The sequence below is a fragment of the Sesamum indicum genome, linkage group LG14 (assembly GCF_000512975.1).
Source record: "Sesamum indicum cultivar Zhongzhi No. 13 linkage group LG14, S_indicum_v1.0, whole genome shotgun sequence".
Lineage (NCBI taxonomy): Eukaryota > Viridiplantae > Streptophyta > Magnoliopsida > Lamiales > Pedaliaceae > Sesamum > Sesamum indicum.
The window spans coordinates 216,757-233,386 of NC_026158.1; the positions used below are offsets into that span (position 1 = coordinate 216,757).

At 35.0% G+C, this 16,630-nt stretch overlaps 3 protein-coding genes across 3 annotated transcripts in view; 1 reads left to right on the forward strand and 2 right to left on the reverse strand.

The window, feature by feature from the left end:
• Nucleotides 1-3,426, reverse strand: part of LOC105176546 — a 4,648-nt gene extending 1,222 nt beyond the window's left edge. Inside the window, exons 1-2 of the mRNA XM_011099384.2 lie at nt 3,135-3,426; nt 1-2,948 (exon numbers count right to left, since the gene is read on the reverse strand). The exon at nt 1-2,948 is cut by the window's left edge and continues 1,222 nt beyond it. Of these exons, the coding sequence (XP_011097686.1) occupies nt 1-2,528 (2,528 nt within the window). The 5' untranslated portion in view covers nt 2,529-2,948; nt 3,135-3,426. The remainder of the gene's footprint in view (nt 2,949-3,134) is intronic.
• Nucleotides 8,289-11,228, forward strand: LOC105176547 (WPP domain-interacting protein 1-like). Its single transcript, XM_011099386.2, has 2 exons — nt 8,289-9,930; nt 10,439-11,228. Exons 1-2 carry the CDS (start codon nt 8,784-8,786, stop codon nt 11,017-11,019), a joined length of 1,728 nt encoding a protein of 575 aa, XP_011097688.1. The 5' UTR covers nt 8,289-8,783; the 3' UTR covers nt 11,020-11,228.
• On the reverse strand, nt 13,181-15,429 carry LOC105176548. The gene has a single exon (XM_011099387.2). It carries the CDS (start codon nt 14,681-14,683, stop codon nt 13,400-13,402), a length of 1,284 nt encoding a protein of 427 aa, XP_011097689.1. The 5' UTR covers nt 14,684-15,429; the 3' UTR covers nt 13,181-13,399.

A 16,630-nucleotide genomic window follows, 5' to 3' on the forward strand; every position in this document is an offset into this window, starting at 1 on the left:
GCCCAGAGGTGGTCGGAATTTGCCAGTGGATTCCCAGTTTTCCTTACACCTTGAACTGTTGCTTTCGCAGCAACCAGGCCATCTTTCCATTTTGCAAATATTTGAGTTATGGGGTGGAATTGAATCCAACATCCAGGCTGCCTGTTAACTTTCCAAGCCAAACCAAGTCTAACTAAGAGAAGAGCTGATTCTTCCTCACTCTTCCATGTTTGATTTGCTAGACAACCCGAGCAGCAGCAGAGAGCGAGCTTCAAGCATCTAGTCCACTTTTTCAACTTGTTTCTGGTGGAGGGTACATTGTTTGCTGCTGCAGCAAGTAAATTTGCTGGAATAGGTGCCGGTGCAAACCATGCTCCAACTTGAAGCATTCTTGAAGCAAGAAGATTCCTACTTCCATTTGTTTGCTGCAATATAGCAGCACAAAATGACAAGACTTTCATTAGGAAAGGGCTGGTTCTGCAAAATTGCTGGTCTGCATTGCTTAAACTAGAGCAGCCAGTTGTTTCGTCATACTGAATCTGGTTCACGGCCTCAAACAGAGCAGATGGTGCAATTGCAAGTTCAGAAAGCAACGATCCGATCACCCATAAGCCAAAACTCGACCTACCCAGTTTTTCATCAAATTTTCCAAGAAATTCTAGCTCTGCAGCTGGATACTCCTTTTTCCGTCTTCCTCTAATCAACGCCATTGCATCGGACAATGGCAACGTCTGAAGCTGCATTGGCTCAAAGTTCATTACCCTGGAGAGCCTGCTTGTTATGATTACATGTGTGCCTCCTGTGTTTCGTGGAATTAAGTCATGTAAATCCTTACCTTCCCACCATTCCCTCTCGGATTCTAGATTATCAATTATCAGCAAGTAGGGCATGTCGCGAAACAGCTCCCTTTTGACCCTTTTGAATGCTTCGGATTCTTGTTCATCAAAGTTCCGAATCCTCCCTCTTTCCTTCTCTTCATCTGCACTTACATCCAACCCCATATTGATAGATATATTCAGTATATTTTGCCTGAAATACCGAGCTTCACCACCAACCCACAAAACCATCTTGTATCTCTGGGAGTATCGGTAGGCGAATTCCAAAGCTAGCTCTGTCTTTCCAACTCCTGGCGATCCAGTTATGCACACAATGCTGCTGCCAAAGCTCTTGTATTTCCCACTTTTAGTTTTCTTGTATTTAGGCCTCTTCAGGGAGTTTCTCCCAATTGCGGGTTCAACCCAAGCCTCTAAATTTGGCTCCTTACACCTCCCAACTTCCAAACTTATGTATTTGCCTCCCTTAATTCTGTCCATTTCGCTTTCCCCGTCAGCCAGACCATCAGACTGACCCGCTGTTCCACCTTTTGTTGCCGGCATCCCACATTCTTGCTCCAAATAATCCCCACACCCAAAAAATGCTGTCTCAATATCCATAATCTCTTTCTCCCTCCCCACAAAATACTTGTTTCTTGGAAATGGTAACTCCTCATACATATCTACCTCCTTTTCAGCTACACTCTTCCTTCCAAGCTTTCCCCGTAATATCCCAGAAGCTTTTGATATACAGCTTCTCCAATTACCCTCATTGGCCTCCAATTTGAACTCATGACATCTCATTAGCCCATCCAACGCTTCTTTACATTCCTTGTTATCTGCATGGGGGTTGAAAAGACTAGCAATTTCATTAGCATCAGTGTCGAAGAACAAAGGGATCAAATTCTTCTTCTGAGCAAAGAATCTAATCTCCTCCAAGCTCAGATGGTTAAGAAGGCTATAATTCGTGACAACAACAACTCCAAACGTAACAGAGCAAATAACCCTGTCAGCAATCTCATGGCTCTGATTGTCCGCATACTTTGCCCTGTCAGCCACAAAGCAAGCAATCCCCTGAACCTCAAGCTCCGATTTAAGCCACTTGCAGAACCTTATCAAATTCGGGTTCTGTCCATGGAAGCCTATGTACACATCACAGCTCCTCAGCTTCGCATTGGAAGCAGGCGACACGGAGCCTTTAGCAAACGAAACCCGAGGGATGGGAAACGAAAATGAAATTCTGGGCGCCGTGTCCGGGCCTGAAACTGGAACACAGGTCACAATCTTGAGCTTTGTGTTGGCGGGGTCATCAGAGAAATCGTGCCTCTCGGGAGGCGGCGTGTAGGAAGTGCTAGGGATGTCGTCGGACTGAGAACCGCAATAAGATACAGGTGGAGAGGGGTGGGTTAGGCTAGTAGCCGGCGTTGGGCTTTCTTCAGTAGGATTTGGATTTTGATTTGTAGCTACATTGGCCCTTGGAGAGATATAAGGTGATTGCAATGCAGAAACAAATGCTGAGGATGGAGGGGAAACGAGTGGGGAGTTGTATGGAGATGAAGCTACTGAATTTGCCAATGAGTTCTTGGACACTGAATCTTGATTTGAGGTGACAATGTTGGCAAGAATTTCCTTACCGGGCTTCTTGCCTGAACTTGCTAGTTTAATGGTAAGGGACTTGGCATCAACGGTGGGGATTTCTTTAGGAGGGTCTGCAGATGGTCCTGTTTCTTCATCCATCTTCTGCTAATGAATAGGGAGGACCCCCCAAAAGACTTGACTTGGTTTGGTGGTGGTTAAAAAAGAGTTTCAAAAACAAGATTTCAGGAATGCAAGAGAATGGCTTATTTTGGTTAAGATGTTAAAAATGTCTGAAACCATTTGTCACACTCTCAAACAATGAGCATCAGAAGTACCCATACCATATATTTCAGCAGCATTCATCTTGAAAATCGGAAAAGAAACTGGACTTGGCGTTTGGATTCTTGCACTAGTTCATGTTGACATGTGCAATTTAATGTGTGGCTGTGACTGAAAACTCATCAGAAGATGAATGCAACAGTAGAGATAGAGAGATGTTTGGACAACAAGCAGGTGGAGATCCTACATGTGAATTCACTGTGGGCCTCCATGAGTCAGAACACCAGACCTCAGCTTTTACTGTTCAAGGTGTGGATCAGACCAATTAGTTCAAAAAAGCGAGGACCAAAACAGGTATAGAAAACTATGTTCTGTTCTGAACAAGAAAGCTTTTTTCTTTGATTCATCATCATGATAAAGATTGCAATCCACCCCATCATTGAAACACCCTTTATGTTTACCTAAAAATCTTTCACTTTACCTTACCTGGTTTATTTTCACTTGAAGTGAAGCCTCAAGAAAAAGGGGGTGACCCTTCTTTCCCTTGTAGTTCCAGAGAGACCATCTGTCTTCTTTCCTCTCTCTCGCTGTCTCTCTCTCTCTCTCTCGAACAAGCTGTACAAATGGGAGAATCTAAAGTGTGGGTTGGATCTATGAGGTTTTGAACATAAAAAATAGGAATTAAATGCTTTAAAAGGAGCTGCAGAGTGTAGTAAATGTTGTAATATTCTAAGATTCTTATTTTAATGGACATGTCTTGGGCTTAGTGTATTGCTTTTTGTTTTTTGTGTTGTAGGATTACATTACATCTCTCTCTCTCTGTGTTGCAAAATAACACATAATTTTTCTCTTTAATTACACAAGCCAAAGATTGGTCAGAAGGGAAATCTGGGGAAATGGCATTGGAGAGAGGAAAACATGAACTCAGACCATGGTTGTCTCTTGTTAGTGGTCACTACACTAGTTGTAAGAACTTCAACACTATGGCTTGGATAAAAACAAACAATTATGTTATAGTATGTGAAAATTGCAAGTAGGGTTCCCTCTGTTTGTGTACTCTTCTGACATATTTGTGACTAAATTTTTGCTCTGGAAATTGTACCATGACCAGTCCATCTGACCACTGACCTATTAATAATTTGCCCCCTTTAAGAGAAAGAAGAAAAAAAAAATAGGAAACAGTCATCAAGAATTCATAACTGGTTGAAAAATATGAGTTAACTAACCTAATCCCTTTGATCAATGCTTTTTGCAAATAGATGGTTAATTAACCTAATCCATAGAAGCTAAGTACAGGCATTCAATTATGTGAGGCTAATGAGACTCTTAAGTTGTTGATTTCAGAAACATGGATTTATTACAATTGCACTGTTTTTCCCTTATAATTGTCAACAGGGTTTTAATTACTGTGGGGAAATTTGGTTATTAGGGTTCTGACAAGCTTTTAATGCAAAATTCAGGACATTGTTCTTTTTTTTTTATTTATTTAAAAAAAAAAAAGAACAGAAGAAGAAAATTCCTCTCTTATTGAAGAGTAGTAATTGAAGACATTATTGAGTAAGTAGTACTAAAAATTGCACTTTAGTACAGAAAGATTAAATTAAAGAGTTGTAGGTTCTTTTTGATCAGAAAGTCCCTCTGGCTTTTGTTCTAATGATGGATGATTTTGCTTGTTTAAGCTGGAAAGCCAAGTTTCAAGCCTTAATCTTTTCAATTCATGATACCATTTTGACACACACATCCCATTTCAAAAAAAATTATTGAAAAATGATACATAATTTAATAGAAAATGACATAATTGGCCCTCGAGAAATATAATAATCCCTTATCCCCCCACTTCTTAGTGCTTTTGGATTAACATCATTTAGTTGCATTGGGTTAAGTCACTTCCCTTAATTTAAAAATCTTTAATCTTTTCTAATTAATTACGTGATTAAATTACTAGTCTTGTGGTGCACTTCCTCTGTCCGGGCAACCTGGCTGCATGTGCCTCCAAGACTTTCACCTTTTTTTTTTTCTCGAATAATGTTATTCAATTAACATAAGAATTTTCTTCTTTTTTTTTATTAAAAAAATTATTGCTATTTTTAAATGGTAATGATGCGATGAGGTGTCGTTTGGTATTACAATTCTTCTCTCAATGAACTTGGATGTTATTGTCACTCCATTAAATGTTCTTAATTAGTTGAATTTGATCTATGATGGGGTTGTGAGATTAAATATTTTTGGAATAATTACTTCCTCTGTCTCTTGAAATTTGGTGTAATTATATATAAATTTATATAATTTGAGAAATTAAATTTAATACCTTAACATTTATTTCGATTCAACAAATAAATCTCTTGTAATAAACATTTATGGAATTTGGTAATATGAGCGAAAATATATCGAATGAAAATTCATATTTATACACAATTGACTTATTACTGACTTATTATATATCAAACAAATCGATTCTAATAAAATTATCCTTGTACGGGTAAAGATGTACTTGGTCACATACATTAGCGTGTGAAATTTATAAGGGTAGTTTAGTTATAAAAAATTTGTTTAACTTGCAATAAATCAATCGGGGGCTAAAAATATTTTTGTTTTTGCTAATATCAATAAGTTTAGTAAATTTTAACTAATAAATGAATTTATTTAGTGAACATAAATAAATTTCAAAGATATTAAATATAATTTTTTAAATTATAAAATATATATAATTATATCAAATTTAAAAAAAAATACAGTATAATTATTCCTTTACGTTTTGGTTTAAAGTTTAATTTATAGGAAATAAATGGCTCTCCTGATCACCTTTCAAAAGTCAACCAAATAAAATTAATTTATTTTCTTTAAAAGTGAAATGACCAAATATTTCGTTAAAATCAGTTATCAACTGATAATTAAATAAATTGAGTAGCTACCAATATTAACATAATTATTGAATTATTTGTCCTTTTTTTTAGGGCTAGCTAGCTTCATAATTTTGCCGGTAATTAATTATCATTTAATGTTGAGTTATTAAATACTAATTAATACTAAAGATTTAAAGGCAAGTATGAATAATTTTGCAATTTGTTAAGCTCTACAAATCACATTTGAACAAAAAAATTTGTTCGTCAAAGCTAAACTCAAGATTAATTCGATCAGTGCAAAAATAATAAATACACTTGAAAATATCAAATTACTCGACCGCGGCTCATATTTAATCAACATAAAACTCATTTTAATTTGATTAAATCAATAATCAAATCAAATTCAAATACAATTTTTGAAAATTCAATAATAACTACAACAAATTTCAATAATGGTATGTTGGATTCGTCTTGAATCATTTACAACTTTGATTGTTCACTTTTCTTGTGTATGCTCTTTACTATACGTATGTGGTACCGTACGTCTACCTACCTAAAATTGATTATCATCGCTACAATTCTTACGTACTGCAAATAGTTTATGCTTCATGGATTATTATTATTATTATTATTATTATTATTATTATTATTATTATTGTGGTTAATATTAATTAACTAGTAGAGTTGTCTCCTCTTGGCAAACCTAAACAACCAATAATTATTACCTGCAGTGTTAAAAAATTATTGCAGCATAATTATGTTAATAATGTTTGAATTCAAAATGTCTTAATTAATTCCAACAATTTGTACGCATTATTGCTTGGGAGTTTATGATGACTATTCCCTTTCAAATTTTTATTTTTATAGACATTTTGTATTTCTATTTTAGGTTTGAAATTTTGGTGCCAATCGTAGTTTGGTAGTAAGTTGAATTTTTTTATTTTTAAAACATAGAACTGATTAGCCATAGAAAAAATAAATTATTTTGAATTGCAGATACTTTTTTTTTTATACTTTATATAAAAAGTAAACTCTCGAATATTTTTAGGGTTTCATCTTATACCGACATATATTGTCTCAATTGACGAGTATATATAGTTTTATATCAATAATTTATGTGCTCAGACTTTTTTTTTACTGGCGTGAGTGTTGCATTAGTGAATAATATATAAGTACTCGCTAAGCAATTTATGGTTCTTGAATTATTATGATCACGTGATTATTTAAGCCAAACACGCCATAGTTCGATCAATGATGATGATTCGAATTTTTTTAAAGAGGTGATTGTATAGTTACGTTGATATCAATAAACTGATTAATACATCGATTTGATCAATAAACTCATACTACCATAAACTCATATTAAAGTGAGACAAATATCCGTTACCCATTACAATAAATTTATATTAAATGAGATGAATACCCAAAACGTCTGGTGAAATTTAAATCCGTAATTTTAAATTTTATGAGATCTCAATTTTATGTGACAATCGGAGTTTTAAAACAATTCAAACTTGTGTTTTTTGTGTGTGTGTGTGGGGTGTTATTATTTCTATGTTTGTTCAAGTGAACATTTCAAGTATCTCATGACCCAAACGCTTATTTGGGCCTTCCGCGGCCTAATGGGTCTAAGCATCAAGAAAATACGAACAAACTAAGCCCATAAGAAAGAACAAAACAAATCATTTTAAATTGTGACAAAAGATTTAGAGTAAATTATAACCACTTATTCTAAGATTGTTGTGATTATAAATATTTTTTCATTTTTTGAAAAATTACAAATATTTTTATAAATTTAACATCCGTCTAACAATGAGTCCATTTTATTAGCATCGCTAAGTTTCCGTTCAATTTTTACAGTGATTTAAATGCCCTTTTGAATTATGTATTATAAATTTTTTACATATATATTTTTTAGATTTTTTAAAAAATATTTTTACCAATTAATATTTCCTATGGATTATTTATTTCACCCACTCTTAAATTTTTTTATATTTTTTAAATATTTTTAAAAAAGATTCAATAAAGGTAAAATAGTAATTCACTTCATCGTCTGGGAGTTACATAATTATTTTTCATTTGAGTGAGAGTATTTTTAATTTTTCAAATAATAAGAAGGTGTTTGTAATTATATCAAATTTCAATAAAATAATTATAATTTGCCCTAATATTTATGAAATAGTACCTTTTTGTGTGATGCCTTTTTTCTTTCACAAAAGTAACTCCATGTCGTTTTATCATTACTACACCAATTCTTTTAAACTCTCGATAATACGGTAAATTGGTTCTTCTTCTTTTTTTTTTTTTTAAATTGTAATTTTTCAATTCAAATATTTTATTCTTATTTGTAATATATTTCAAAATATGAAAGATTATTTATTATATGTACACATGGACAGTGTGTTAGGACGACTAATATTAAAAAGGATGTCTTCCTACACTCACAAACAACGATTATTGACACATCTGCACCAATTTTAAATATGAATTGCACGCAATTTTAGCATTATTACACTAATTCTTTTATTATATCAATAATATCTTAAATTAACTTGATTTTTGAATGTGATTTATTAATTTATATATTTTATTATTATTTATAATATATTTTGAAATATATACGAGTAATTTTTTTTGTGGGGTGGGGTGGGGGTGGGGGGTGGGGGTGGAAGGCATAGACAAAAACTAGAAGTAGCCATGTGGATTCCAGATAGATCACTGAGCAACACACACTTGGTGGTTGTGGAGGGTCAAGCAAGACCTACCACACCCTTACTACTTGTGGCAATTTAATTTAAAGTTTCCAAATTCCAATTATTATTCTTTGAAGTTTGATCGCCAAAGATCGAATCAACAATTTTTTACACGGCTATAAATCTCCCAATCTGTCCCACATCTAGGGTTTCTGTCCCTTTGATTTTTAATCTTGCGCTCCTTCCCCACTCTTTCTACCTTCATTGATGGAGCCCAGGCCTGAGGTACGCTTTATCAATTCATACTATGGTTAATTGAGTTCCCCATCCAGTTTGTTTCATTTGAGTCGATTTCCGCTTTGTATTTTTTGGTTTCGAGTTTCTTTTGGGAGGAACTGGATTGAATTGGGAGAGAATTGATCGGAGTTGAATTTCATTGGGAAGTTGTTGATTTTTCTTCTGGAGAATCTTCGTATGATTGTGATCCTGTGAGCTGGGATTATGGTTGCTTGTTCTCGATCTTGATCTGAACAAAGTTTGGGGATTTTCGTCATCAATTAAATAATATATGCGAGTTGGATTTAGTAGTTTTACTGGAGATGAATCCGGAAAGTGGGTGTTCGGTACTTGATTCAGTGAAAGATAGTGAAGGAAGTAGGAATGGCTCGGTGTTGGGGAAATTGGGTGGTATTGATGAATCTAAGGATCATGAGAATGGATCTTGTGAGGTCGAAAGTAATGATAATAAAGAATTGCTGTCCCATGTTAAGGGAAAGGAAACTGAAGTTTCAAGGGCATTAAGTTCACCTCCTGAGGAGATGAAATCTGAAGGGCCTCTGGAGTCGGTGAGTTCTCCTCATGAGGTGACGAAAACTGAACCGTCTCCCTCGCCAACAACGAGCAAAGGAAATGGCTTGAGGAAGTGGAGAAGGATCAGGAGGGATGCCAGTAAGGGTGGGGAGAGTAGCTTGGATACTGGCAAGATGGCAATTCAGGAGTCGTCAAATTCAGCTGCACATCCAAGTAAGCGCCCACAAGTTTATGCTGAGAGACAGCAAAAGACTGAGGATTCTGTTTCATCCGTACCTCCTATGGTTGGAGGCTTGGATATTTTTGCCCTGCTTGGTGATTCTGGCTTGGCACTGGAGCCGTCAGTTGATGCTGGAACCGATTCAGAGAATAGTGAGGATCGTAGTAGCAAGTCCTCTACTGCAGCCAGCATTCCAAAGATAAAATATGAGATACCAATGGTTATGGGATTTCCCCATGATAAGAGCGGAATGAGGAGTACGAGTGGGAAAAACTTGACTCACTCAGTACAGCGCAGTCAGCAGGGGAAGGGGCGGATTGAGGCCATTAAAAAGGCTAGAGGAGAGCGGGCTAAGCTTGAGAAGGAAAATTCTCATTCCAGCGTGGAAAGTGATTCGCGTAGCTCCAGCTTTGTATTTATGCAGGGAAAGTACGCCAACAGTAATGGTATACTAAGTGAAAGGCCAGTTCTTCATGATGGAGAAAATGGTGATGAAGTTCAGGGTAGTGAAAGGCAAGTTAACGATGGACTTCAAGGTGGATACACCAGAGATGATGAAGGAGGATATGAAGACACCTCACCTGGACATGCAGTTGCTAACTCATCTTGGGAGGTTAAGAAAGAAAGAAGCAACAACCACGGTGACTCTTCAGATAAGGATCCTCTAGCTGAATCTATCTCTGTACTCCAAGCTGCCCAAGATGCACTAGAAAAAGGTTGGCCCACATTTCCCATTTGGTTGGTTGGTTTATTACTTTGTGCAAGCATATTTTCTTGTTCAGAATAATCTCTGCTCTGAATCATGTGATATGAGCTTGTTAGTTTTCTTCTTGGATGGTTTTTCCCCTTTCAGGAATCTAATTTAGAATGGGATGGCTATAAGTGTTTGTATGATTGCCATATTTCTTGATAAATGAATACTGAAATTATGAAGAAGCATCAAGGTATATCACGTCAGAATTCAAGCACAAATATCATTTTGCTGATTTGTCCTGTAATATTGGATTAGAGAATCTAATGTCATGTAGATAAATGATGGGGAAGATCTGGGATTCTGATTATAGCATTTTCAAGTCATTATGTTCTTGGTGTCTAATTACTCCTCGATGTGAATTAGGTGAGATTTCTATGCATATATTAGAAGTTCGACAGCTTCTGAAATTGGTTATTGTCTTATTTTCTACATGAGTTTTCTGTGATCAATGAGTCATGATATTTATGCAGAGGTGCTGAAATTTAAGGAAATCATTAGTGATGCATCGGGTGATGATGCGGTTTTAGATACCCACCCTGGGTCTAAGGACGTGGAACAAAAACTACAAGAAACATGCTCTGAGCAGTTCCCATCTGGTGAGGGTGTCCCGAGCTTTCCCCGCACTGTACAATCTGAGGTGGTAGACACAGCAAACAGAGATGTGGAAACAGAACTGGATTACCTATTTATGCAAAAGATTGAAGCTGAAGTAGAGCATTTGGCAATATCCACAATGGTTCAAAAGCTGAGGCTTGCTGCTGTGGATCAAATTACTATTTTGAAAGAACAAAAGGCACTGGTTTCAGAGCAAACCCAAATACTTGACAAGCTTGGAGATACCAGAAACAAGGCCGCAACGAGTAAGAAAGAGTCCGAGAAATTGGAAAATTTTTGTGAAGATGTTGCAAGTGCTGATGAAACATTGAGGCTGCGCAAGAAGGTGCGTAAGTACACTTCATATTTTCTCGTGCAGCTATTGACGTTGATAGTCATCTTAGGCGTCTTTGTACTGCAGTCACCATCAAATAATAGGGGGGTTGTTCCCACCTAGTTTTGAGAAGAGCCTTCCTTTTCATTTCCTCCCTTTGTGATGCTTCCATTCTTGAATGAAATGTTTAGCTGTTCATTACTTATTTTCTTTCAGAAGGTAGATATATAGATCAAAAGCTCGAGTCTTAGCTCCTTTTGTAAGGGAATTTTTGGTTTGTAAAATAGCTGATTCTGCTGTATTTATTTATAAAATTCTCATACCTTAATATTTGTTTTATGTAATAATATTTATATAGCCGTTAAAGGAAATATATTAAATTACTATTACTATACATGAAAACTTATTCAAATTAATTGTTAAGGTGTTGATTGGTATACAAGGACAGGTTAGAGGAATATAATAAACTTAGGAATGGAATAAAAGTGGGAATGTGATAATTTTGATTAGGAGTGGAAGATGAGACGAGCCGGCTTGTGAATTCGGTGAGGTAGCTCGAGCTCCTGATGACCTGAGGGCTTGTGAATTCGGTGAGGTAGCTCGAGCTCCTGATGACCTGAGCTTGAGCCAACATATTTCAATTCGAAAGCTCATGAGTTTTTTTGTGTATTGAAGGGTTCCAACCCTCATTATATAAGAAATATTATTTGAAATGTCAAATTAATTACAAATTTATAATATATATTATTGAATGCCTTCATAACATTTAAATTATTTTTAATTATATTGATGTATTAATTAAATTGAGCAGTTGCCAATTTATTTAAAGTAATTACGGTTTCAATCTAAAAAAATTAAGTATGAGAGATAAATTTGGAAGAATTAGTTAAAAAAAGCAAATGAAATTGACAAATCTGGGGAAATAAGATGTGGACCGGAAAGTTCTTGAGCAAAAAGTCAAAAAGGTTGGAGGGTAAAGAATTGCTTTCCTACGAATACAAAGGATGTTGTATTTACCTCGGAGATACTTCTCTCTCTCTCTCTCTCTCTCTCTCTCTCCTTTTGATTTTTCTCTATTTTTTTAATGACAAAAAATTGGGATAAAAGTATTCTTTTACTGCTTTAATATTATGTATCTCACTCTTAAATTATAATTGAATATTAAATATGTTTTAATTCTCACAAAAAATTATAAGTAAAATTATAATTTTTTGTGTTGTAATTATAGGTCATTAGTACTTTTGGTCATGTACCTTACTTCATTTACATATTTAGTCATTTCTCCGGTGAGTTCAATTTTAAACACCTCACATTTGATTATTTTTTTAAAAAATTTAATCACGTGTTGACAATTTTACTTCCCCTCACATTGGAGTAAATTTCACTTTTTGTCATATAATTATAGGTCGTTAGGATCGAAATTGTCAACATAGGACTAAATTTATTGAAAAAGAACCAGATGTAAAATGTTCAGAACTGAATTTATAAAAAAAAAAAAAATTAAATGTGTAAATAGAATAAATTAAATGACTAAAAATACTAACCATCTATAATTACACTATAAAAATGTATTTGGGCAAAAATGTATGGACCATATATTGGTGCATCTGACCACAACAAAGTGTACATTTCCTTGGACTGGCCATGCATGATTCTGGAGACGACATGTTGCAATGACCGGAGAATTGTTTGATAGACTGATGTAAGAATGTGAAGAGGTGGTCCAATGATGCATGATGCTTTCAGGATCTCTGACCTCTTCAAACGGCCCCACATCAACTCGTGTTGGAATTGTATATATATTATTTGAAAATTTTTAATTCAAAACTAGTATAATCAAATTTGAACTAAATTATATAAAAAAATACAAAATAATTGCTATGTAATTAGTATATAATTTAAAAAAAAGTGATCAATCACATTATAAAATATATTATTCGTGATTCGTGATTGATTTGATTGAATGGGTAAGAATTTTCCTATATTATTCCTACTTCATCAACTCCAAGCAAGCTACTTGAAGTAATTGTCAGAAATTCAAGTGGTAGTAACTGTTTTCGGGACAAACTCTTGGGGTCATATTATTAAATTATGTAAAAAGTGGTCTAAACTTGTGCTGGGGAAACAACTGATACTTGCAAGAAAAGTGTAGGAGATGAGGATTTTTTTGGTGGTTTGGGAGGTTTCTTGACTATTCATCTCTTTTTGCATTATGATAATCTTGTTGGCCTATCAAGTCCTCCATGAAGAAAATGAACACAAAAGACAAAATCCCAAGAACCCATTTCAAGCAAGAGGTAGTCTTTTAGTTACTATTTCACTGTCTGAACAACTGATCAAAACATTGGCAACATACCATACCAGGGACAAAGGCCAAGAATTTGTTGGTGATTTACTAATTACTATCATTCAATAATTAGGTTGTAGAGCTCTACAGGCTGCAAAAAAACAATTGAACCAACTATTAATTGTAAGTTGATGAGACTTATAAAGAACCTGCAGCTCAATCTTCTGATGGAGGAACTTCATTGAGATCAAAATTCAGCACTCTCCGGCTACTGGCTGACACGTGCTGGCTCATTGGAGCGCCCGTCCTGCCGCACATCTTGTGACTCCCAAGAGCCTGAGCTGCTGGAAAATTCTTGTTGCATACCATGCAGTACTCATGCTGTGTTGCCTCCACCGAATTCAAGCTCGTGCCAGCGTTACTGGATTTACCAATTGAATCAAGAATGATGATCTTGAGTCTGTTGTGACTTGAGAATGACTTCTGGCGGGTGTTGCACCAGTGGTTGGCTGTTCTCCCAGCAGCCATCTTTTGTTGTTCTGGAGTTACTGGACTGATTTTTGGTGCCTGTTCTAACTCAGACAGCTTCATCTTTTTCCTTTTCCTCCTGATGTTGTCGAATTTTGCACTGTCACAGTCTCTGTTGTCCAATTGATCATAATTTAAGACACTACCACATAATTTCTTGGTTGATTCTCCAAGAACATCGGTTGACCTGGTACTCTTCTCCTTTCCGGACTTCTCAACTGGAGAATTGGTTCTGAATTTCGATGAAGATTTACGAATCTTTGGCTTGTTTGATGTAGAACCTGGATTAGCGCTGGAAACTGGTAAATTACTACTCGCAGCCTCAGATGAATCCATGTTTCGACTATGGGATTGCGCATTCCGGCATGAACTCCCTCGACCAAGCATCAGTAGATAATCAACTGCTTTGTGCAGCTGGTCATGTTCCTTTGATGGACCCGAGAACCCCAACATTGAATCTGCAGTCAGGGCCTTGCGGCCTCGCCTGGCCGTCACCGGCCACCCCCTCAAAGATTCAACCAAATCAACTACTTGATCATTTCCTTGGCTGGTAGATACAACTACATCTACCTGATCTTGATCAGTGTCCCACAAGGAAGAAGTATGATCAGAGCTGTTAATTTTTGCAGTCGAAGGCGGACGAATTCCCCTCCAATCCCTCTCCGGATGGCACCTCATGTGCCCAAACAACGACTTCATCGACGGAAATTCTCTACCACATATCATACAAATTGGTTCCGTGATTACACCAACCATGTTCTTGTGGCAATCCTCGCGCGGGTTTTGTTTCTTGGGCTTGATGGAGTGATGATGAGCTCGAAGAGACGTACTGTTCCTGGAGACAGTTAGATCTTTGTTCTTGACCTCGTTAACGTGAATTCTCATGTGACCCCCCAAAGCTTTGGCTGAGCTAAACACTTTATGACAAACACGACAATCCCTTTTGACATTAATCTTGCTAAAATCTTTCATCTCATCATTTTCATATCAGCGTTTTATAACCTCAACCCACATGAGCTTTCCTTCGCCAAGAACAGGAACAGCTTCACACAACTCTTCTTGATCTTGATCACCACCATCGACAAGAACAACCCCAGATGATCAGCGTGCCATATATAGGGACAAGCGTGTGTATGTATATATACGAGAGAAAAGAAGGTGGTAAATTATAATCTGCGAGAGTGAGTAGAGTGGTTGCAGGAAAGTGATGGACTGAGATTTGACCTAAAAGACCCAATTTCTAAAAGCTCAACTGCTGCTATACACACACACACAGAGACTGAAAAGAAGAAGAAAACAATAACCCTAAATTAGAGCCCAGTGAGCCAGGAGGAAAAAGCCGGGATCCATGAACATGGATGGATGCTTAGCTGAAACAAAACTATCAACACAAGTATTATAAATAAATTAATCAGCAGAAAAGATTCAAGTTTTTATCTTGAGATCAATTATGTATATATATATATATATATATATATATACACCCACACACACACACCCACGTTCAGATGAAAAAGATCAGTTCCTCCATCAGTAGGAAAAACGATTATGAATATGAATATGTGTGTATAATCTTGATCAAAGCTCTCATGATGATGATGATGAGGATGAATGATCAAAGTGAAGAAGAAGGCAAATAATTAGAGAGCTAAGATAAAGAAAGAAGAAGATGACAAGAACTCAAAGAGTCGGCTCCTAACTTCCGTTTTCAAATTGACCCTCACCTTTTCCCAACCTTTTGCCTCCTATTCCCAGCTTCCTTTTTTTTATTTCTTTTATGGTAATTATCTTATTACATTAATACTAATAGTATATTAATTCAACTAATATATTAATATAATTAAAAACTTGAGAAAACAACAAATTACAACTAATTTACGTCTAAACATTCGATAAAATTCGAACCCATAATCTTGAATTAAGTTATGAAATTTCAACCTTAACTACAAGAATTCTAATTATTCAGACTTCTTTTCTGATTTTTTTTCAAATCCATCCTTTTTTTTAGGAATTTGATTATAATATTAAAATGAATTTTAATTATTAACAACGAACATGCACCTCAACTTCACATTGGAAAAATATTATTATTTTTATATAAAAAAAATATAAAATAGCATTGCATTGCATATCATATATATATATATATAATATTAATTTTAAATCATTCTTTACTTTAAATTCTTTCTACAAAATTTGATTTTTTAGAATTTATTTTTAGAAATTATGAATATTAGTTTAAATGTTGATTAGTTTTTCACATCCAATCCTAAAGAAAAGGATTAACAAAAACAAAACAGAACATCCCTTTCCTTTTTCATGTTGGTGGATTCTGTACCACCTAATATGTGGGTATTTATTTTTTTATGTTAATTTATTTTATAATATTTAGTTATATTGATGTATTATTTAATTGCTTAATTTATTAAAATATGAATATAATTTATTATAGCTTTTATAATAAAAGGGGGGAAAAAAAAGAAAAAGAGTATTAAATATATATAAATTTAATTTATTAGGTATTGAAGAAGAAGTAAGCAGACATTAACATCATTAATCACTCCTGCAATTAACATTTTATTAGCTTAATCAAAATTAGTCAATTACCCCTACTTACCTAATTCTTTTCTCCACACCGTTTCAACTCCTTCTAATTTTGCCTACTGGATTTTTTTATTCCAAATATTGTTGTATTTTTTATTCCATTAATATATTTTATTCCAAATATTGTTGTATTTTATATTCCATTAATATATCCAAATTATGTGTATAATATTTTTTTAAATAAAATGTATGACTCCATTTTTATGTATATAATATATATATATATATTTAAATTAAATAAAAGATACAACATAATTTAAAATAGAATATGGGTTTGTCATCATATTTTAATTACCAATTCCCCCCCCCCCCCCC